This window comes from Capra hircus, chromosome 17, assembly GCF_001704415.2.
Source record: "Capra hircus breed San Clemente chromosome 17, ASM170441v1, whole genome shotgun sequence".
Lineage (NCBI taxonomy): Eukaryota > Metazoa > Chordata > Mammalia > Artiodactyla > Bovidae > Capra > Capra hircus.
Genome location: NC_030824.1, coordinates 4,876,829 through 4,900,445, shown reverse-complemented (window position 1 = coordinate 4,900,445; position 23,617 = coordinate 4,876,829). Strand labels below are relative to the sequence as shown.

At 49.8% G+C, this 23,617-nt stretch overlaps 1 protein-coding gene across 2 annotated transcripts in view; it reads right to left on the bottom strand.

Moving 5' to 3' along the window:
• The window catches only part of TPST2 (tyrosylprotein sulfotransferase 2), a 56,107-nt gene continuing 37,455 nt past the window's right edge, over positions 4,966 to 23,617 (bottom strand). For both annotated transcript variants that reach the window (XM_018061057.1, XM_018061059.1), the window contains 5 exons: positions 21,980 to 22,885; positions 17,705 to 17,903; positions 12,930 to 12,980; positions 7,147 to 7,195; positions 4,966 to 5,508 (listed from right to left, as the gene is read on the bottom strand). In XM_018061057.1, coding sequence (XP_017916546.1) covers positions 7,154 to 7,195; positions 12,930 to 12,980; positions 17,705 to 17,903; positions 21,980 to 22,821 — 1,134 coding nt within the window. In that variant the 5' untranslated portion in view covers positions 22,822 to 22,885 and the 3' untranslated portion in view covers positions 4,966 to 5,508; positions 7,147 to 7,153. The remainder of the gene's footprint in view (positions 5,509 to 7,146; positions 7,196 to 12,929; positions 12,981 to 17,704; positions 17,904 to 21,979; positions 22,886 to 23,617) is intronic.

The following is a 23,617-nucleotide window of genomic DNA, read 5'->3' as shown; positions in this document are numbered from 1 at the left end:
CAAACACAGAGACAAGATAAACCATTCTGAGCCAGGGTCTGAAAATGTACTTGCTTCTGTTTATAGGTCAAAACCAAAAATAAACGTAAGCCTGGCTTCTCTGTAGCCATGTCCACAGCTTTACAGCAGACTTTATGAATCGTAATTACTTTGATCTCGAGGGATTGATGCCAGTGGATTTACTTCAACAAATGGACCCTACCACGTGGCTTCTGGAGAAGGAAACTTTGTGGATTGTCATGGGGTCATTGAGAATACAGGCTCTTATCAAGTGATCAGAGTGTATGTGTCCCCTAGAATGGGGCGAATGGAAATCTTCAATAGGATGTCCTGAGAAGATCGAAGCATCAATCCTGTGATTTCTGCCAAGGTGCATAACCTGAATGGACCCATGAGGATACATAAGACAAACCCCCAGTAAGGGGATTTGTATAAAACAACTGCTCCGGGACTTCCCTGGTGGTCCAGTGGTAAAGCATCCGCCTGCCAAGGCAGGAGACGCCGGATCGATCCCTGGTCCTGATCCGGGAAGATCCCACATGTCGTGGAGCAACTAAGCACTTGGCATCCTGGCTGCTCAGCCTGTGCTCTAGAGCCTGGGAGCCGCAACTACTTAAGCCCACGAGTCCCAGAGCCTGTGCTCGAGAGCAAGAGCAGCCATGGAAATGAGAAGCCAGCGCACCTCAGTTAGAGTAGCCCCCGCTCTCCACACGAGAAAAGCCCTCGCAGGAAAGACCCAGCACTGCCAAAACTAAATCAATGGTTTAAAAGAACTGGTCTGCAACCTCCGAAAGTGCCAAGGGAGTGAAAGGTAAAGAAAAACCCTAGAACTGTTCCAGACGAAAGGAAACTGAAGGGACATGACAACTAAAAGCAACAGATGCTTCTGAACTGGATCTTTTTGCGATAAAGGAAGTTACTGGGGCAGCTGTCAAAACGCCAGTGCAGTCTGAGGGCTCCACGGTGGTGGCGCGTCTACGTTCGTTTCTTGCTTTTGACGATTGTCCTGTGGTTACACTGGAGAATGTCTTTGTTAGCTGGAAATACTAGCGTATTTAGGGGGTGATAGGACATCACGTAGGCAACTTATTCTCAAATGATTAAAAGAAAAAAAAATGTCTTCTCCCTGAATATTCATTGGAAGGGCTGGTGCTGAAGCTGCAATATTTTGGCGACCTGATGGGAAGAGCCAACTCAAAGGAAAAGACCTTGATGCTGGGAAAAATGGAGGGCAGGAGAAGGGGGCGACAGAGGATGAGATGGTTAGATGGCATCTCAGTGGACACAAGTCTGAGCAAACTCCGGGAGACGGTGAAGGACAGGGAACCCTGGCGCACTGCGGCCCACGGGGTTGCAGAGTCGGACACGACTGAGCGACTGGAAACCATAACAATGTACTTAGTTTTTTTTTTTTTTTTAAGTGAAGTTTCTGGAGTAAAACATCAAGGACCCAAATAATTTCCACTTTGTTTCTTAGACCTGGGCAGGTTGTTTCACTTCTCTACACTTCAGTTTCCCATCTCTATTGGCATATTATTTTCGTTTGGCTGGACAGCAAGTGGGATCTTAGTTCCTTGAGCAAGGATCAAACCTGCACCCCCTGTGGTGGAAGCACGAAGTCTTAGTCACTGGACAACCAGGGAAGTCCCTTCCATCTCTAAAATAGTGATAAACCTCGTATTGCTCTGAAAAGCAGTTCCCAGGGCCAAAATAAAAAGCGGGAGAGAGCGAGCTAATTAATGCATGTAAGAAGCTCCTGGCTCAGTCAGATCTACTTTGATTTAGAAGACAATCGCATATCTCTGCATGGACGGTCTCGAGCCTCAAGGACAAGTGGTTTTTCCAGATTTTTGGACTCAAGTGCACACAGCCTCCGGAAAAGCCAGGAGGGAGGTGGCCAGAGGTTTAGTTTGAGGATTCGCAGATCCAGTCTGGTCTCCCAGAATTCCCCAGATAAAACCCTTCATTTGGGACCCAGGGGATCCAGGCCCATGTCTAGATTCCCAATGAGGTGCTCAGACATGTAGCCTTCCCAGGAGGGGTTGCCAGGCAACAAGGTTCCTCAGCAGAAGCCTGGCAGGGCTCTCGGACCCTCATTGGTCCTTTTCTTCCCTTTTCACAGAAGAGGCGGCAGAGGAGGCCACGCCCTATGGGGAGGTACCAGGGTCACACAGGGTGTTTAAGGGCAGTGCCGGACAAGCACTTTCTCTGCTGCACCGTGCCTGCCCCATCCCACATCGATTCTATCCACTTGCGAATAATGCATAGACTGACTCCTGTCTGTTCAGGGTCACAAAGAAAAAAAGCTCTGCACATGGCATCTCTTCGATTCCCCAATCTTCCAAGGTAATTCCTGTAATATTTCCACAGGGGTCCACACTTCTAATCACCCGCTTAGGCCACTCACACCATACGGAACTGTTTCTATATTGCCTTCAAAAGATTTTGGGGTGGGGGGGAACCCTGAGTTACAACTTTAAATAGGTTGGTACCATAGAAACCATCTGTAAATGGCATTTCAAAGACGATATATTTAAAGTCTAGCACAAGGCCCTTTTCTGGGACACTGACATTCTACAGTGGCACATGGCTGAGTCGTAATTTGAGTTCTGTCACAAAAATATATATATCATGTCCTGAGCTTGGCAGAACCGAAGACCCAGATGAGCTGAGACTAGCAAATGTGGTTTCCTTTTAAGTGTTTCTTACAGATGGCTTCTCCCCTACTTATCTTTCAAGCATCTGTGAGCACTGTCCTGAGATAGCTGAGAGGAGGTTCTGCAGGCTTGGGGCGTTAGTGTGGCAAGCATCCTCAAAAGGTGATACAGGTGAGGTGAGCGCCAGCTCCAGGTATGTCCCTCAACTGCGTGGCATCTGCTGGCGGAGGCAGGGGGTGGAGGCAGCTGTCACGTAAGAAGTCTGGCTATCCTGAGACCACCATCCGCAAGGAAGTCCAGACTGGCATGTGGAGAGGGTACCTGAGAGTGATGCCCACAGATGATTCAACACCTGAGCCCAGGCACCAGACACCCGAATGCAGGACCCTACAGTGGACCATCTGACTAGGGTGACAAGCCCCGGCCACCATCTGACTCCGAGGACCACCGGGGTTGCTCTAGTTGACTCCCAGAGCTGAGAGGTTGCACAAGGCATGGTTTTAAGTCCCAAAGCCGGGCCCGGTTAGTCACACAGCGAGGGATGGGCGGAACCATGAATGAGCCTGGATGCCTTCCAGGACGCTGACACTCCACAGCAGCACATGGCTTAGTCTGAATTTTCAGTTTTTGTCACAAAAGAACACATATCGTGGCCCGAGCTTGACAGAACGGAAGATCCAGACCAGCCTGAGATGGGCAAAAAGTAGCTGAGATCACGCCCCTCGAGGGTCATGAGCTTCCTGCACCCACGACTCCGGTAGCAGCCCATCCCACTGCCGTCTCAAGACCGGGAAGACACGAGCTGCTTCCCTCTGTGAGCTCATCACTTCCCAGGCATCACACCCACCTCACCCACCAGCCCCTCCCAATAAACCCAGGAAGTTCTAACTTCCCCCTTTTACAGATGAAGAAACAGGGGTGCAAGCCACATAGCTGGTACTCTGGCCCGACTCCAAAAAGCCATACCCCACGCCACTGTGAGTCACTGCCTTCCCGAAGCCACACTACCGTCATGGGAATGAAGGAAAGGGGGTGTGAGTAAAACATTTAACCTTAAGGATAAGAAACTGTTCTGAGCTGGTTATTAAGCATTGGGGATGTCACATACCGTCATGGGAATGAAGGAAAGGGGGTGTGAGTAAAACATTTAACCCTTAAGGATAAGAAACTGTTCTGAGCCTGGTTGATCCCTAAGCATTTGGGGGATTGTCAAGCCAAGGACCAACTCAGCAGGTTGGAGAAAGTGCAAATGCTGCAGATGACAAAGAAAGGAGCTTGCCTCCTGCAATGGAATGTCCTTTACTAAAAGGAGTGTCTTTGGACACGTAGGACCCCGGCCCACCGAAGGCCAGAGAGTCTATGCTAATCCTATGATTTATAAGGGGAGGGTCTTGGGTCATGCTGTCATCATTCGGCCTCTTGAAGGGCTGGAGACAAGTAACTAAGGTCAGTTGCCCCGTGCCTTCATGACTGACGCCCAGTAAAAAAATGCTGGCCACCAAGCCGCAGGCGAGCCTTCCTGGCCGGCAACACTTCACACGTCATCACATACCCTTGGCAGAAGTGAGCGTGTTCACTAAGACTCCGCTAGGAGAGGGTATCTGAGGGCTTGTGTGTAGGCTCTCCCGGACTTCTCCGCACCTTCTCCCCCTTTGCTGACTTTAGTTTTGAGTATTTATTTGGCTGTGTCAGGCCTCCATTGCAGCGTGCGGGATCTTTCATTGCACTGCCGGGCTCTAGAGTACGCAGGCTCAGTAGCTGTTCTGAGATATGTGGGATCTTAGGTCCTCAAGTTCCCACAGATCCAACCCACCTTCCCTGCATCCCAAGATGCATTCCTAACCACCAGGGAAGCCCCTCCTTGCTGATTTTAATCCACATCTTTTCACTGTAATAAACCATTAATTGTGAGTCCACCAGGTTTGCGCAATTCCATGAGTTCTAGCCAACTGCAGAACCCAAGGGCGGCCCTGGGATCCCCGACGTGGGAGTTCAGCTGTGCCCTTGCATGGGCCTATTCTCCAGCTTTTGCTCTTCATCAGTCCACATGACAAAACTCAACACAGAGGGGGAAAAATCTATTCACTCTCTAAAGTCAGTGTTAAAGTTGCTCAGTCGTGTCTGACTCTTTGCGACCCTGTGGACGGTAGCCCACCAGGTTCCTCTGTCCAAGGGATTTCCCAGGCAAGAATACTGGAGTGGGTAGCCATTCCCTTCTCCATGGGATCTTCCCCACCCAGGATGGAACGCAGGTCCCCTGCATTGGCAGGCAGATTCTTGACCATCTGAGCCACCAGGGAAGCTCTCTGTAAAGTACGGCACAGACAAATGAATCCCTGTTCAGTTTATTCAAATAATATATATATATAATTTTTTTTTCCTCTGTGAAACTGAGTAGAACCAAGGAAGAATAAAAGAAAGCCTCATATATTAAATTCTTAAATAGATTCTTTGACTTCAAAAGTAAGGGTCAACAGGAGAGGCGCAGGCGGTGGGCCCTGACCCAGACACAAAGCCGCCACAGCAGTCCTGTGAGTTGAGGAGGATGGCAAATCCATTTCTTAAAAAAACCAAAAAAAGTTCTCGAGGGGAAAAATATAAAATAACCTAAGTTTCAAAAGCTGGACTACTTTTACACTCTTGGCTCTCTGCCCTGGACTGTCCTAAGACAGAGTATCTCAAGGTTAAGTTTCCAATGACACAGCTTTTGCAAACATATATGCAAAGACGTTCCTCGTGAGCAGTCCTGTTTTGGCGGTTAATAGCAAGCAATATGCTTGGATTAGAGGTCCGATTTCCACTCGAATGCAAAGTTTCTCCTCTTCTGGCAAACAAAACCATGTGCCGAGATCTGAAAGGGGGGAAAAAAAAAACCAGAAATGGGCGTTAGGCCCCAGTCATGATTCCGAAATAGCTCTTGTATATTTATACGTGTGACGGCTGGACGGATGGTCTGCGTGTACTCACATAAGCCTGTGGGATTTTCCTATAGCATCCCAGATGGCCGGAGAGAATCTACATTTAAAAATGTCTCCTGGGTTCTTACCCACAGCTCAGCCTGCTGCCTCTCGACCTCGAAGATACACTTTCCTGACTTAATGAGGAGCAAATGGCAGTGATGAAAAGTGCCAGTGAATTTCTGGAGGGCAAGGGAGGAAGTGTGTTCAAGGGCAACTCCCTACCAGGAATTAGCTAAAGCACCCTGTCTCTGGTACCTCGTCTGAGCAGTAAAGCGGGGAACAGATCTGGCTTTCATCAAAGGTTCAGGATTCTACTAAAGAACCCGCAGAAAGAGAGCAAGGGGAATCAAGTTGGGGAGAAACCCAGAAAAGGCTGCTTTCAACGCGAGGCTTCTTAGGGACAAAGCGGAAGTCCTGGATTTTAGCACAACTCAAGATGGGAACCCTGGTAACAATGGTGACTCAAGTGTCTCTCCAGCCTTAGGGTGCTGGTGCAAAGGAGATTTCAAGAAAAACAAACAAACATGCTGATTATTTAAAAAGAAGGCAAGGAGACTAAAAATAGGCTCGAGGCTAGAAGCTCTGTTACAGTTTAAAACCAGCAGCAGAATAAATGCCCAGGCAAGTTGGTCCTGGCCTCCGCGTCCCCCCAGGTTTCCTTGAGCCTGATCAGAGAAACAGGAGTGTAAGGAAGCGAGTTCAGTGGCTGGAGCCTTAGCTCTGGGGCCCATGGCCAGGGCCTAGCACTCCCACCCGGGCCAGCTCACTTCAACTCACAACCACCCTTGCAAGGGGAACAGGGGCGAATCCCCTTCTCCAGACAGGGAAACAGAGGCCAGCAGGAGTCCAGCCTGGAGTCCGTTCTGAAATATTCGACTTCCCGAGATCAGAACCTGTTCCCCCCCCCCCGCCCCCCCGCCGGGCAAAACACGGATTAAAATCGTCTGTTAAAAGCAAACTCTGGGGGAGATGACATTTGGCGGCTGTGTGATCTTGAGCAAGTCCAAGCCCTTCTCTGGGCTTTGGTTTTTCTCCTCAGTAAAATCGGGGACCTGCCTCCCAGGGATGCTGAGGATAAGAGGAGTAATGGCCGAGGACCACTTGGGCCAGTGCAATGGGGGCTATTCTTAAGACCAGAGCCGCCTGTGACTATAATTAGAACGTTAATTGCTTTGGGCCAACCTGATGCTGTTTATAGAAGCCAGGCTGCCAAACAACAGCCTGTGCAAATCAGTCTAGAGTCCCCCCCATCACACTGCTCCTCTGTATCCCCCTGCCCAATGACAGAGGAACCTGTTTCTTGTCGGTTCACCATTGATCCCCGCTGCCACCCAGATCCAGAGCTAGGAGACCAAGCCTCGATTCTATAGATAGCTCCCCAAGCCATCGCCATGGAAACCTAGCCAGCCTGGGTTAGTCCACCTGGGTAGCCTCTCCCAGACCCAGGGAGGCTCAGGAAGGAACAAGCTTTTCAGGAAAGCGGCTGGTCTCAGAAGTGGTGGGAGGCCCTGGGAAGTCCACAGACCTACCTGGAAATCATGAGCTTCCTAGGTGGGAGGAGGTGCTGTTCGGGTTCACCTGGAGGAAGACAACACACAGAGGAAGGGTCACGGCCAGGTGGGGGTGCCAGGGTCTCACTGCCCCGAGGTTCAGCCCTTAGCGCCACTGAATTGCGAACACACTCCCTCACTGAGCTACTGTGAACACGACTTGTTGTTCCACCGCTCAGTCGTGTCCAGCGCTTTGCGACCCCATGGACCGCAGCACGCCAGGCTCCCGCGTCCTTCACCATCTTCCAGAGTTTGCTCAAACTCATGGCCATCGAGCTGGTGATGCCATCCAACACCTCGTTTTCTGTCGTCCCCTTGTCCTCCTGCCTTCAGTCTTCCCCAGCATCGAGGAACATGACATGACAGACCCCCTCCTATTCCCCTCTGCCTCACATTCTAGTGGGGAGAGCCTGCCTGCTCAGCAAACCCGTCTGTATGGAATTATTAAGTCCAGGCAACACAGTGGGCTGATGAGTGATGGGTGCTGGGGCACCTTCAAACAAAGTGGTTCACAGAGGCCCCTGCAGAGGGATGATGTTTCAGGTGTGGTGTAATGAAAGATCTGGGCCTCCCAGGCGGTGCTAGTGGTGAAGAACATGCCTGCCAACGCAAGTAGGCATGAGAGACACGGGTTCCATCCCTGGAAGATCCCCTGGAGGAGGGCACCACAACCCACTGCAGTATTCTTGCCTGGAGAATCCCATGGGCAGAGGAGCCTGGCAGGCAAGGAGCAGGACATGACTAAAGTGACTTAGCATGCATGTGCGTAACAAGAAACCTACGTCTTTACCCTGGTCCAGGCACCAAGCTCCTAGAATGCTTGCAATCTCCCTAGTGATAAAAAGTGTCTTTTGTCTGCAAATGAGATGACGGGGTGGTTAGGGCCCCCGAGCTTCAGGGTGGGGGCTTGGTCACCCATGATTAATGGGTTGGAAACTGCAGTGCCCGCTGCCCCTACCCAAACCTCTGGAGAGGAATGAATAACAAATGGTCAATGATTTAATCAACCATGCCTACTTAATGCATGCATGCTCAATCGTGTCTGACTCTTTGCGACCTCACAGACTGTAGCCCTCCAAGCTCCTCTGTCCATGCAGTTTTTCAGGCAAGCATAGTGGAGTGGGTTGCCGTTTCCTCCTCCGGGGGAATCTTCCCGACCCAGGGGTCGAACCCACGTCTCCAGTGTCTCCTGCATTGGCAGGTGGATTCCTTACCACTGTGCGACCTGGGGAGCCCACACGCCTACCATGTAATGAAGCCTCCAGAAACATTCCTAAAGGGTGAGGCGCAAAGAGCTTCAGGGCTGGTGGACAAGCGACAGAAAGGTGGGGGGTAGTATGGGCATCTGAAGAGGGGGTACTCTTGTGGGGCGGGGTCCCTTAACCTGGGGGGTTAGAGGCTATGTCTGGAAATCAGTGTCAGAATTTAACTGAGTTGTGCAACAGCTGCATATCTGAGGTTATTGATATTTCTCCCGGCAATCTTGATTCCAGCTTGTGTTTCTTCCAGTCCAGCGTTTCTCATGATGTACTCTGCATAGAAGTTAAATAAGCAGGGTGACAATATACAGCCTTGACATACTCCTTTTCCTATTTGGAACCAGTCTGTTGTTCCATGTCCAGTTCTAACTGTTGCTTCCTGACCTGCATACAGATTTCTCAAGAGAGAGGTCAGGTGGTCTGGGGTTCCCATCTCTTTCAGAATTTTCCACAGTTTATTGTGATACACACAGTCAAAGGCTTTGGCATAGTCAATAAAGCAGAAAGATGTTTTTCTGGAACTCTCTCGCTTTTTCCATGATCCAGCGGATGTTGGCAATTTGATCTCTGGTTCCTCTGCCTTTTCTAAAACCAGCTTTAACATCAGGGAGTTCACGGTTCATGTATTGCTGAAGCCTGGCTTGGAGAATTTTGAGCATTACTTTGCTAGCATGTGAGGTGAGTGCAACTGTGCAGTAGTTTGAGCATTCTTTGCCATTGCCTTTCTTTGGGATTGGAATGAAAACTGACCTTTTCCAGTCCTGTGGCCACTGCTGTTTTCCAAATTTGCTGGCATATTGAGTGCAGCACTTTCATAGCATCATCTTTCAGGATTTGAAACAGTTCAACTGGAATTCCATCATCTCCATTAGCTTTGTTTGTAGTGATGCTTTCTAAGGCCCACTTAACTTCACATTCCAAGATGTCTGGCTCTAGATTAGTGATTACACCATCATGATTATCTGGGTCGTGAAGATCTTTTTTGTACAGTTCTTCCATGTATTCTTGCCACCTCTTCTTAATATCTTCTGCTTCTGTTAGGTCCATACCATTTCTGTCCTTTATCAAGCCCATCTTTGCATAAAATGTTCCCTTGGTATCTCTAATTTTCTTAAAGAGATCTCTAGTCTTTCCCATTCTGTTGTTTTCCTCTATTTCTTTGCATTGATCACTGAAGAAGGCTTTCTTATCTCTTCTTGCTATTCTTTGGAACTCTGCATTCAGATACTTAGATCTTTCGTTTTCTCCTTTGCTTTTCACTTCTCTTGTTTTCACAGCTATTTGTAAGGCCTCCCCAGACAGCCATTTTGCTTTTTTGCATTTCCTTTCCATTGGGATGGTCTTGATGCCTGTCTCCTGTACAATGTCACGAACCTCATTCCATAGTTCATCAGGCACTCTATCAGATCTAGGCCCTTAAATCTATTTCTCACTTCCACTGTATAATCATAAGGGATCTGATTTAAGTCATACCTGAATGGTCTAGCGGTTTTCCCTACTTTCTTCAATTTGAGTCTGAATTTGGTAATAAGGAGTTCATGATCTAAGCCACAGTCAGCTCCTGGTCTTGTTTTTGATATGCAGATATGCAGATGACACCACCCTTATGGCAGAAAGTGAAGAGGTGCTAAAAAGCCTCTTGATGAAAGTGAAAGTGGAGAGTGAAAAAGTTGGCTTAAAGCTCAACATTCAGAAAACAAAGATCATGGTATCTGGTCCCATCACTTCATGGCAAATAGATGGGGAAACAGTAGAAACAGTGTCAGACTTTATTTTTTGGGGCTCCAAAATCACTGCAGATGGTGACTGCAGCCATGAAATTAAAAGATGCTTACTCCTTGGAAGAAAAGTTATGACCAACCTAGATAGTATATTCAAAAGCAGAGACATTACTTTGCCAACTAAGGTCCGTCTAGTCAAGGCTATGGTTTTTCCTGTGGTCATGTATGGATGTGAGAGTTGGACTGTGAAGAAGGCTGAGCGCCGAAGAATTGATGCTTTTGAACTGTGGTGTTGGAGAAGACTCTTGAGAGTCCCTTGGACTGCAAGGAGATCCAACCAGTCCATTCTGAAGGAGATCAACCCTGGGATTTCTTTGGAAGGAATGATGCTAAAGCTGAAGCTCCAGTACTTTGGCTATCTCATGCGAAGAGTTGACTCATTGGAAAAGACTCTGATGCTGGGAGGGATTGGGGGCAGGGGGAGAAGGGGACGACCAAGGATGAGATGGCTGGATGGCATCACGGACTCAAGGGACGTGAGTCTGAGTGAACTCCGGGAGATGGTGATGGACAGGGAGACCTGGCATGCTGCGACTCATGGGGTCACAAAGAGTCGGACACAACTGAGCAACTGAACTGAACTGAACTGTGCAACAGCTAGCTGGTATCTAGACATTCAGGTTGTTGGTGCTGGAAATCACCCCATGAGCAAAGATCCAGAAGATGAAACGAGGCCAGCCCGGCAGAGGGAACAGCAAAGCCTGGGAAGGAGAGGGTGTGTGGCGTTTAGGAAATGAGTACTCATTTTTTGCATGAGCTACAATTCTGATGTGTGAGCTGCTTTGTTTTGCTGGCTTCCAACTCTCCCATTTTTTTCATTGCACAAGGACATTTCGGATGGCTACACAGTATCCTAGGACTCTGTATAATGTGCACACCACCATTACTCCACTGTTGCCTACAGCTGTTTCCAAATTTTACAGTATCCTGCATGAGGTCATGTGTGTATGGGGGGCGGGGACAGTGGAGGAGAAGAGGGTGGGAAATAGGAATTTGATATAACTCGTGGGGTAGCTCTCCTGAGGGCGGGACTGCTCACGATGACAAGCATATGCCACCCCTTTATTTTTGGTCCTAATAGAGCAAAACACACAGTCCCACACAGTGCAGGAGAGTGTAAGCTGGTCCAACTCTTTTGTAAGACAATTTTAGCCTTGTAGTTGAAGAGTCTTAACAAGGACTCTCCCAAGGACTTCCCCGGTGGCCCAGTGGTTAAGACTTCACCTTCCAACAGTACAGATTTTATCACTGGTTGAGAAGCTGAGATCAAATGCCTTGCGGCCAAAAATCCAAATCATAAAAGAGAAGCAATATTGTAACAAAATTCAATAAAGACTTTAAAAACAGTCCACCCATTCCACTCCCTAAAAATGTATTCTAAGGGAATGAGTCCACAGAGCCCTCCACCCCTCACGCCACAGAAGAGAGGCAAAACCAGTACATGACACCATTCAAAATATCGCAAAAACTGCAAACCATTTCAGGATGACAGTTAAGTAATTGGAGGCAGAGAATGCATGGAGTCACCCAGAATGGCCACAGTAAAACCCCCAGGATGGAAAAATACTAAGAAAGCAAAACAAAGCAGCTCACACCATGCAATTGCAAGGAATACAAAATGAATATCCAGGCGGGCCCCCCCAAAAAAGCTATATGTAAAAATGAAAAGAGTTTCCGACTGCGGTTAATCCCCCTCAGCCCACTTCTGTTTGTTGTTCTTGTTACACCTTCTTTGAGTTAAAACAAATAACAAATTAGTACTGACTAATTCTGGCAACATTTTTCTTCACAGTGGCATGAGATGGCTTTCTGGTTCCCAGGCAGGGAGCACTGGACTCCACGCCAAAGGGTCGACGTGTACGGGCCCCCGGGCAGCGAAAATGTGTGAGTTTGATAACTAAAGTGGAAACTGGTACAGGGTGGTTTGCCTTTTATTGGCTAACACACACACACACAAACTGAAACTACTGATTTTAGCATCAGGACAATTCATTAAAAAAAGAAGCACTTTCGGGACTTCCCTGGCATTCCCGTGGTTAACACTCCGAGCTCTCACTGCAGGGGGCTCAGGTTAGATCCCTGGTCTGGGAACTAAGATCTCACATGTGTTGGCACGGCCAAAAATCAATCAACTTTAAAAAAAAAAAAATTTTTTTTTTTTTTTAAAGGAACACCTGAGCACCCAAAGGAGGATGGTTGGATGGCTTAATGTCAGTCCCAGGAGCAGTTTTTTCTGACAAGATCCAGGGTCAGATTCCCACGGATGCACGCAGGACGCAGGGAAGGCCAGGCGTGGGGGACGCGTGTGGGGATACAGGACTGTATCACGCCTACGTCTGCACGCATACCTGCAGCATGGGACTCTCGTTTTTGGGTAGACTGATGAAAGTTTTGCTCTGGGTTGTGGCTGTGTTTGGGAATGGCCACTTAAAATGAATTTAAGACTGGAGGCATGAAGTTTGACAGAAAGTCCCCACCAAATCCCTTTAACTGCGTTCAAGCCAGGGGGCAAGGGGAAGGATGGGGCTCAGGCAGAAGGGCTGCTGTGATGTGGCCCAGGGTGGGTCAGACGCTCAAGAGCCCCCAAGCGGTTCCCCATCCCCCCCCCCCCCCCCCCCCCAGTTTTCTGATGGGAGAACCACTGGCCGCACTACAGCTGCGAAGTGTGTGAGGGCATAGAGCAAACGGGTGGTACTACAGAATTCCCCCTGGGGTTTCTGACCTGAAAATAGCCTTTCAGATTAGCTGGTGTTTTATAGTCCCCTTTCAAGACCTAGGAAAGAGAAAAAAGAAATCACTATTTTTAGAAATGATCAAACAACAAAATTTAGCCCGTCACTTCCACACCCACCCACCTACCCATCCACCCTCCCAACTAACCATTTTCCATCCTTCCAGCCTCTCACCCAACCATCCATTCATCCACCCACCCACCCTTTTACACATATACCTATCTATCCACCTACCCTCTACCCCCCATTCACACCCCACCAACCCACCCACCCACCCATCTACCCACCCATCCAACCATCTACCCACCAAATGCACCCATCCACTTATCCATCTGCTCATCTATGCATCCATCCAACAAACATTTATTAATAAGCTCCTCCTAAACATTTATTAACAATGCTCCTGACATTATTCTAAGCTCTGGGGTTAGGGGTGGGGGTGGGGGTGTGCAGGGGTTATCCAACATTAACAAGACAAATTAAAATTCCCATTCTCATGCCGCTTCCATTCTAGACTAGGGAGGGCCAGACAATCCACAAGTAACAGCCAAACACGAGGAAACAAGAACAGACCAAACCATGGGAAGCAAGAGGCGGGACTCGGACTGCCCGGGGTGAGTGAGTGGTCCAACAGGGCCTCTTGGGACACACGGCCTCTGAGCTGAGCCCGTGTTCCAAGGAAACCCTGCCAGGCTGAGCTCTGAAGGAGAAACTTTCAGACGGAGGGCACAGCGGGGCAAAGGCCCTGCGGTGGGAACCAGAAAGTTCTAGGCCTTCCCACTGTTCTCTGGAAATACAAGGCACTGGATAGACCAGTGCTGTCCAATACAACAGGATGCGAACAACCCTGTAATTTTAAATATTTCAGTAGCCAGAGTATTTAAATTTTTTTTTTAAGTGAAATTAATTCTAGTGGGGTTTCTTTGGGGGGAGGGTGGCAGGGGGTGGGGCTTGTGGTATTTCAGTTCCCTGACCAGGAATCGAAGTCACACCCTCAGCAGGGAGAGTGCGAAGTCCTAACCTCTGGCCTGCCAGGGAATTCCCTCTAGGGGGCTTTTTTTCTATTTTAAACTTAACTGGATACATCCAAAAATTAATACTTCAACACGCAATCGATGGTGTTCAGGGCAGGTCACCGGTCAACACACCACTCTGGCATATTCACTGTTTTGAATTAAAATTGCTTAAGAAACAGTCATGCTGGAGAAGACTCTTGAGAGTCCCCTGGACTGCAAGGAGATCCAACCAGTCAACCCTAAAGGAAATCAACCCTGAATATTCATTGGAAGGACTGATGCTGAAGCTCCAACACTCTGGCCGCCTGACGCAAAGAGCTGACTCACTGGAAAATAACCTGATAACTCACTGGAAAGACTGAAGGCAGGAGGATGAGATGGTTGGATGGCATCAATGATTCAACGGACATGAGTTTGAGCAAGCTCTGGGAGATGGTGAAGGAGAGGGAAGCCTGGCGTGCTGTGGTCCATGGGCTTGCAAAGAGCCGGGCACGACTTAGTGACTAACAGCAACAGCGCCAGAAGGACACTCTGATCCTCCTTTGAGCCCCTGGGAGCAGGAGGTAAATCTCACCACTGAAAGGCCCTATCCCCAGGAGGTAGAGAGACATCTTTATCACCAGACAAGGAGAATCTGTGTGAGCAAACCTCGCCTCTTCTCCGCTAACTTACTCCCCCAAGCCCAAGTGTCTCTGTCTTGTCAGCTCTTCACAAATGTATTGTTTCTCTGCCTAAAAGGGATGAAAAATGCCTGCTATGGCCCCTTCCTGTGAATCTATTTTTATGAGCCCTTGTGTGTGTATTAAATTTGTTTTCTCTCCTATTAATCTGTCTTATGTCAATTTCATTATCAGGTCAGCCAAAGAGCCTAGAAGAGAAAAAGGGGAAAGTTTTCCTCCTCTACATAGTCAATATAAAAATTAGTGAGAAATTCTACATGCTTTGGGGGGAGCGGTGGGTATGAGTCCGTCTGGAGAAGGCAATGGCACCGTACTCCAGTACTCTTGCCTGGAAAATCCCATGGACGGAGGAGCCTGGTAGGCTGCAGTCCATGGGGTCGCTAAGGGTCGGACACGACTGAGCGACTTGACTTACACTTTTCACTTTCATGCATTGGAGAAGGAAATGGCAACCCACTCCAGTGTTCTTGCCTGGAGAATCCCAGGGACAGGGGAGCCTGGTGGGCTGCCGTCTATGGGGTCGCACAGAGTCGGACACGACTAAAGTGACTTAGCAGCAGCAGTCAAGGCTATAGTTTTTCCAGTAGTCATGTATGGCTGGGAGAGTTGGACTATAAAGAAAGCTGAGCACCAAAGAATTGATGCTTTTGAACTGTGTTATTAGAGAAGACTCTTGAGAGTCCCTTGGACTGCAAGGAAATCCAACCAGTCAACCCTAAAGGAAATCAACCCTAAATATTCACTGGAAGGACTGACACTGAAGCTCCAATACTTTGGCCACCTGATGCTAAGAGCTGACTCACTGGAAAAGACCCTGATGCTGGGAGAGATTGAAGGCGGGAGGAGAAGGGGGCGACAGAGGATGAGATGGTTGGATGGCATCACCAACTTGATGGACACGAGTTTGAGCAAACTTCGGGAGTTGGTGATGGACAGGGAGGCCTGGCCTGCTGCAGTCCAGGTCGCAAAGAGTTGGACACGACTGAGTGACTGAGCTGATGAGGACCTCAAACGCAGCGTGAGTTTCACACTTACACAGCACCTTCCCATATGGACTTGTCACAGCTCAAAGGCCGCACAAGCCTAGTGGCTGTAATGGATGGCATGGGGATAGATGGTCTCATTAGCACTGGGGTCCTTTCAGAATTGAGTGTACTGCCAGGACAGAGGACAGGAACATTCTGTGCCTTCAGCACACACACGCGTGTACACACACACACACACACACACACACACACACTCACACCCGGCTTTCAATGAGGGGATTTATCTTCACAGCCACAGCAAAACCACTGTAAAGACTAAACAAGGTGTCTGGCACTGGTCAAGACTTATGGAACCCCAAGGAGCAATGGGCTTCCCTGGTGGCTCAGATGATAAAGAATCTGCCTGCAATGCAGGAGACCCGGGTTCCATCCCTGGGTTGGGAAGATGCCCTGGAGAAAGGCAAGGCAACCCACTTCAGTATTCTTGCCTGGAGAATTCCACGGTCAGAGGAGCCTGGTGGGCTACAGGCCATGGGGTTGCCAAGAGTCAGACACGACTGAGCTATGAACACATTCAACACGTTCAGGGAATAAACCTCTTTGTGTTTTTGTTTTTTTTGCCACCTTGATTATATTTTAAAAGTACACAAGGTCACAAAACTAGAGCAAGCTTCTGGCTTTATTTTTTTCACCTAATTCTGTTCTTACATCAAAATCTGCACCACTGGATATGTAAGCCAGAAACTTGAAACAGAAAAAAAAAAAATCATATTTGACACTGACCCGCTCAACTCTCTACTTGCATATGTGAAGGGTCAAAATATTTCTTTTCAGAAGCACAAATGTAGTCACAAAAATTCACAGTTAGGAATGAGGTGAAATGAATCAGTGAATTCTGGTTCTCATAACACTTGTGTCATTAACTAAGTTCACAGAAAACAAGAGTTCTTCTTTGGGGAGTCAACCTCTTTGGAAGAGATCTAGAGAACTTTCTCTAATTTAAACACACAAACAGCAGAGCTCCAAAGAGCTGATCTTGACCATCACTGCTCATCAATGTCTTTTTATACAACACCCAAGGTCAGGTTTGACTCTGGGAGCTTCTGACCCACAGTCTGGCAACTGCCAGGGGGCTCTGCCTTTTAAAGAGATCCAGAGAAGCTGCTGCTGAGCCCCTGGCTAAGAACGCAAGAAAGGAGAGGCCAGCTTTCTCTGAGGCCCTAGTCCCATCCCAGTCACCTCTCTCTCCTGAGAAGCACTTGGGGGCTGGATTTCAAGGTCACCACCAGCTACTGCGGCTTCTTTTTAACCCCTTAATGACTTCTGTATTATGAAATATACACATATACATGAAAGTATCTAAAATGCCTAAGTGCAGTGTAAAGGATAATAACTATGGTTAAACAGTAAACGGTAAAATGCATAGTAATATCAACCCAAAAATAACAACACAGTGATAAGGAGCAATATCCAGGTTGCTAACACCCACTCTCTTCATGCAGTCTGGGTATCTACCTTGGATGTCTGAGCATTTTCACAAGTTTACAGAATCAGCCGATGTCAGAAGAAAGAAGATCAATAGATGGGCTTACACTTCAAGGACAAGGGCAGAGCTGCCAACTCGCTGTGTGAGTAAATTCTCTCTCTTCCCTGGATGGGAAACTAAGATCCTGCATGCCACGCAGCACAACCGGAAATGAATATATAAACAGAAATGAAACCTTATGGGGGCGATAAAGGGACCCATCCTTGATTTATTCACACCCCGCCTCAACAAAGACTTGAGGGGCTTTACAAACAGATGAGCTGACAGCTAGGGAAGCAGAGGGGAAAGGACAAGGCCGAGAAGAGAAAGAAGATGAAATCAGCACACAGATGGGCCCACCAGGAGATGCTACGGAGTGTGAGAGGCAGAATACCCACTGGTTTTGAGCTTCCTGGTGGCCCAAGCAAAAATGGGAATACAAGCAGTCATACGAAGACAGACACAAGCCAGCTGCTTAGCAATCAAGGGACTGAGTGTCTTCCCGGGTAGCAGGAGCCCCCAGCCCCGGCCGCATCTCCCCGTGGGCAGTGTACTCACCCGGTGTGTGTTGTTGATGACAATGGGGTCGGGATTGCCGTAGTTGGGCGGGTTTGCATAGGGGTCATAGCCGAGCCGGGCCAGCATGGGGGCAATCTGGGCCATGTCCCTCAACACATCCCCAGGGATGTGGCCAGTCCACTTGGAGAGAGCTTCCAGGTTCACAGGCTTGATGACCTGGTCTGTGGATCGTTCAATCCTGGGGAGAGAGGGCGAACTGGATGGGGTGTGGGCAGACCCAGGTAGTGCTGGGGCAGCAGGGAACGTGGGGGGGGGGCGGGGACCTGGTTCTTGGAACCCACTCGGCTCCCCTAAACTCTAAGAAAGTGGGCGAGTCATCTGGCCTCAGCATACCTGCTCTGTACAATGGGCTTAAGAGCGAGAGTGGGAAGCTGGCAGAAACACCATTTCAGTGGGGCTCAGACTCTTGATCTGTGTGACTTTATATTTACATGACTAAGATGGACGTGACCTTGACTTCTTCCTTGACCTCTATGACTTTTTAAAAATGACTTTTTATTTACGTGACTAAGATGGACTAAGATTTTGTTCTTGAGAAGTAATTCTAAAGCCTTAACAGTAAGGTGAAGAGCCCCTGTGGTCACCGCTCCCGGTCCATCAGCTGCCTGCAGGGCCCGACCGTGGCATTCTGGAGTGTGCCTCTTCTTTCGGTCTGCTTTCTGTGCTTTTAAAAGCAGAGTGGCTAAGGGGCCAGACTGCCTGGGGGCGGGTGCCAGCTGTGTGACCTCGGCAGAGTGACTGAGCCTCTCTGAGCCTCAGTGTCCTCACCTGTAAAATGGGAATCATTAACAGCACCTACCCTGCTGGGCTGTTCTGAGGAGTAAACAGGTTAATAATAAAATAGCACCAGTGCATTCGGTGTTAGTATGCATGCTCTCTCTCCCCCACACGTATATACATAGAAAACCTATGGTTTTGCTTGCAGATTTAAACACAGAAGTTATATGCTATATATAGTACCGCTCGGTAGGCTTTTTTTTTTTTCCACTCACTCAGTACCTCCTCCTTTTTCCATCCCCGAAAGGTGGCCCTGGAGGTTGTTTCCAGTTTGCCGTTAGGATGAAAATGCCATCATCTTACACATGCTTTCTCGGTCTCCCAGATAACAGGCTTACCACCGCATCCGATCATGATGGTCTTACTGAGTATACAGTTCAGTGGCTTCACAAGCTGGAGGGTGGGGAAGGATCGAGGACCTGTTTCTAGATGCTTCCATCCCAACCAAGAGATAACTTGGGAACGAAAAACAGTACAAAAAGACGGAGCAAAAGGAACTGGGATGGGGAGGGAGGGAGACTGGGGAGCGAAGCAATGTGGACTGATGGGGGTGGGGCACGGAGCTGGGGGCTACAGACCAGATCCAAGTCTCAACTCTAGCCAGCGCGTTGAAAGATCTCAAGCACTGTTCTAGGTATTCTCACCATATAAACATCTCTGCCACAAGCAGTCTCGCCCCACGACGATCACCCACAAAGGCTGTTCTGCCATAAAAGATAAAATCACATGCTGACGGTTACATGACGAAAGAAAATGATAATGTATCAGTCTCTACAGGTCCTTGGGTGAGCTAATCTAAGCCACACTCTGTGAGAATTTTCACCGTGTTCAAGACACATCAGGAATCAAGTAACCATCCCTTTTTGGGGGGAGATAGGTGGAGCTTGATTCTTCTTTTGCCTCTTTTAATTGAAGTATGGTTGATTTACCACGTTGTATTAATTTCTGATGTACAGCAAAGTGATTCACTTGTATGTATATATTATATTCTTTTCATAATCTTTTACTACGGTTTATTACAGGATATTGAGTATAATTCCCTGCACTATACAGGTCCCTGTTGCTTATTTTATATATAGTAGCTTGTTTCTCGGAGCAGGCAATGGCACCCCACTCCAGTACTCTTGCCTGGAAAATCCTATGGGCGGAGGAGCCTGGTAGGCTGCAGTCCACGGGGTTGCTAAGAGTCGGACAGGACTGAGCGACTTCACTTTCGCTTTTCACTTTCATGCACTGGAGAAGGAAATGGCAACCCACTCCAGTGTTCTTGCCTGGAGAATCCCAGGGACGGGGGAGCCTGGTGGGCTACCATCTATGGGGTCACACAGAGTCGGACACGACTGAAGCGACTCAGCAGCAGCAGCAGCTTGTTTCTGCTAATCCCAAACTCTTGACTTACCCCTCCCGTCTCCCCTTGGCTAATCATGCTGGTTTTCTGTCTGTGAGTCTGTCTGTTTCCCAGGTTCACCTCCGTCACGGTTTAGATTCCACATACAAGCGGCATCATTTGATGTTTGTCTTTCTCTGTCTGACCTACTTCCCTTACTATGACCAGGTGGAGGTCTAACTGGGTTGCTGCAAGTGGCATCGTTCCGTTCTTCTGTGGCCGAGTAGTGTTCCACTGTATCTACGTGCCACGTCTTTCCACCCACCCATCTACTGACGGACACTTAAGCTGCCTCCACGTCCCAGCTACTGTGAATATGGCCCCCCGTGTCCAAGACTACGATAAATCTGGTAACGACGGCAGGAGGGAGCAAACCACTGTATCTAATCTAGCCAAAGACCCATCGTGAACGCTCTCAAAGGCTTCTGTGAATCAGCAGCTGCCGCTTTCCTATGAGCCCCAGCTCGGTACCCTTTTGGCTTTGACAGGTGGGAGGGATGACTGCTCAAGAGGATTTGCAGAAACTGATACGTTATCGTTTCCTAGTATAATGAAACCAAAACTGCCAATCAACCAGTTATTTCATCTTTTACAGCAAAATACTTGCTGCAGAGATGTTTACGGCAAAGAAACCCAACCCGATCAAACGTGTGCCTGGCCTCCCCCACAACCCTGGTGTCTACAGGACTTTACAGGACAATCACGTAGACGGATCCCAGAACAGGGATGGGAGCCATGTTTAACATGAGTCAGTAACCAAAGTGTCCCAGAAGGGGAATATGGTGATTGTGTAGTGGAATATTATACAGCCATTCAAAGTGATGTCACTGCAGAGTGCTGGGGGCTCGTGGGCAAGTGTCCCAGACACAAGGTGAAGAAAGTTAAGAGGAACCTGCCCAGCAGCACTCTGGTTTTATTCCCTGACCAAGGACCAGCAGGCCACAGATCATAATCGGGGTGGGGGCGGATTACGGGTGGTTTTCCTTTCCTGTTTTATGTATGTTCCCAACTTCCTGCCATCAGGATGTATTCCTTTGGTCATCTGATGTTGTGTCAGGATGATTTACAAAGTCCCAGCTCCAGCACCAGCTGGCCAGAGTATCCAGTCCATGGGCACTTTGCTGCCAGAAGGAGAGCTGCTGAGCTCTGCTCAGGGCTCGAGCTCCTGGGGACAGGGCCTGGGAGGGCCCAGACATTAGAGAAACAGGAGGCGTTGTCCCAGGAAGGACCGCTCTTCCCCTGCGCTCTTAGGGATGCTCGCACCTGAGCAGGATGCAGGCATGGGAATGGCACATTCTGGCCCTGCCCTGTCCCAGGGTCTCAGAGAGGGAAGAGGGTCCCAGTCATGGAGAGCTTGAGAGAATAGGCCCTGGAGTCCAACAGGTGTGAGTTTGAACCCTGGCACCACCTCTTGCTAGGCCAGTAACTTTCCTGAGATTCCGCTTCTTGATCTATGAAACGCGGTTAAGAGCAGTTCTTATGTCCGAGTTTGCTGTGAAGATGAGGGCAATAATGATGGTTGGGGGCTTAACTCAGTGCTGGCCACACAGCAGGCGCTCAATAAGAGAGCAAAGGCAAGGCCAGTGCAGATGCCACTAAAAGCAAGGTCAGCACTAAAATGAAGATAATGGGGATTAATAGCACCTAAGAGGTACCACCCCATCTGAAGTTCACACAAGAACAAAGGTGGATGGATTCTATCCCCATGCTACCGATGAGGAAACGGAAGCACAGAGAGGTTGAATCCCCTGCTCAAGGTCACACAGCTAAAAAGGGACGTGGCTGGGACTCGAACCCAGACAGCCCGGTCCCAGAACCTGTCCTCTCACCCTTTATCAACAACAGCTGACTACACAAAGCGCATGGACGTGCTCGGGAGGGACTGCCCCCTTTTGGAGGGGGCTAATAAAACTGAGGTTTCGGAGGAGTCCAGCAACTCGCTCAATGCAACAGAGCTACCGGGAGGGAGATGTGGATCGAAGCTCTGCTCTTAACCACTGGGCGTCTCAGATCTGTTACAACAGAGGAGGCTCGGAGAGGCACAGTGAGCAGCCCCAGGCCACACAGCAGAAGGTGGGGGCTCCACTCACTTGGACAGGGAGACGCCGCCCGGCTTGCCGATGAGGTCCTCGTGGTGGAGGACAGCGTCGCTCCAGGCGATGCCCAGGAAGTCGAGGATGACCTTGAGGGAGCGCCGGGGGTGCAGCACCAGCTGCTCATAGTACACGGGCAGGCACTTGTCCTTGCCCACCTCCATGCACTGCGCGTACATCACCTCGATGGCCTTGTTCCACTTGGTGAGGCAGTCGCGGTAGCTGCTGAGGTCGAAGCCAGCAATGGTGACCTTGCGGGTGATCATGGAGTGGACGGAGGCGCGGCCGTCGCGCACCATCAGCAGGAACTTGGAGTTGGGGAACAGGCGCGACAGGTAGACGGACGACTTGAGCGTGAAGGGGTCCTTGTTGCAGAGGACGCGGGCCGGCTCGCCGTGCTTGGCGATCACCTCCAGGATGAAGGCCTGCATGGCGGCGTCCAGCACCTCGTCCGTCACGCCCGCCTCGTCCAGCCGCAGCTTCTCCCGGCCCGACTTGGACCAGGCCTGGCGCATGGCCAGCACGCGCGGGATGATGCGGGTCTCCTCGCCGCAGCGCACCTCGGGGTGCGCGTCCAGCATGGCCCGCATCAGCGTGGTGCCGCTCCGGGGCACGCCCCCGACGAAGATGAGCGGCATGGCCTTGCCGTAGCGGTACTCCACGTGGTCCGCGCCCACCATCATCAGGTCCTCCTGCTCCGGCCGCATGGTCCGCCGGGGGCCCCGCGGGCCCCCCAGCACCGCCTGGCACTCCAGCACCCGCTGCCCCAGGTGGACGGCCAGCACCAGGGCCAGGGCCAGGCCGGCTGCCAGCAGTGCCCTCCGCACCGACAGGCGCATGCTGGGCCCGGGGCGGGGGGCGCGCTTCAGGGGCAGGCGGGCGGGAGCCCCGCGGTGCTCACATCTGGGGAGACAGAGAGACACGGGGCGGGGTGCGGTCAGGGAGGCCAGCGCCGTGCCGGGGCTTCCCCATCCAGACCCGGACAACAGCCTGCGAGGATGCTGACACCCACAAGAGGAAAGTTTGATGAGCCCGGCTCTGTGCGCGGCAGGCCCTCCCTCTTAACTCCCAAGATCCAATAACCCTCAGGGGAGTCACTATTATTACCCCCAGGGGCCCTGAAGGCCTGGGTTCAAATCCCTTCTCCCCACTTCCTAGCTGGAGGACCCTGCCCAGTCCCCGTAACCACTCAAGGCCTCAGCTTCCCCATCTGATACATGGCAAGTGAGTGACAGTCGCTCCACCAGGTCCCACTCTTTGCCTCGCCACGGACTATATATAGCCTGGCAGGTTCCTCTGTCCATGGGATTCTCCCAGCAGGAACAAATGGAAAGAGGAATCGTTCTTTTAAGAATGGACTTTCTTAAAAAACATTTATGTGAAATTCTTCAAAATGTGAAAATAATATAAGCACTAAAATATCACATTTCAGGAGCACAGTCATTAGATAAGAAACAGGGTTTTGCCTGTTTTTCTCACAGCTGTCTTCTCAGCCCCTAGCGCAGTGCCTGGCTCCTAGTGGGTGCCCAGTAAATATTCATGGAACGTGCCTGGGTGGAATGAGTGGGGCCCAGGGTAGAGTGAGTGCTAGGAAGTGATATCAGTAGAGACAGGAGGAAGCCAAGATAAGGAGGG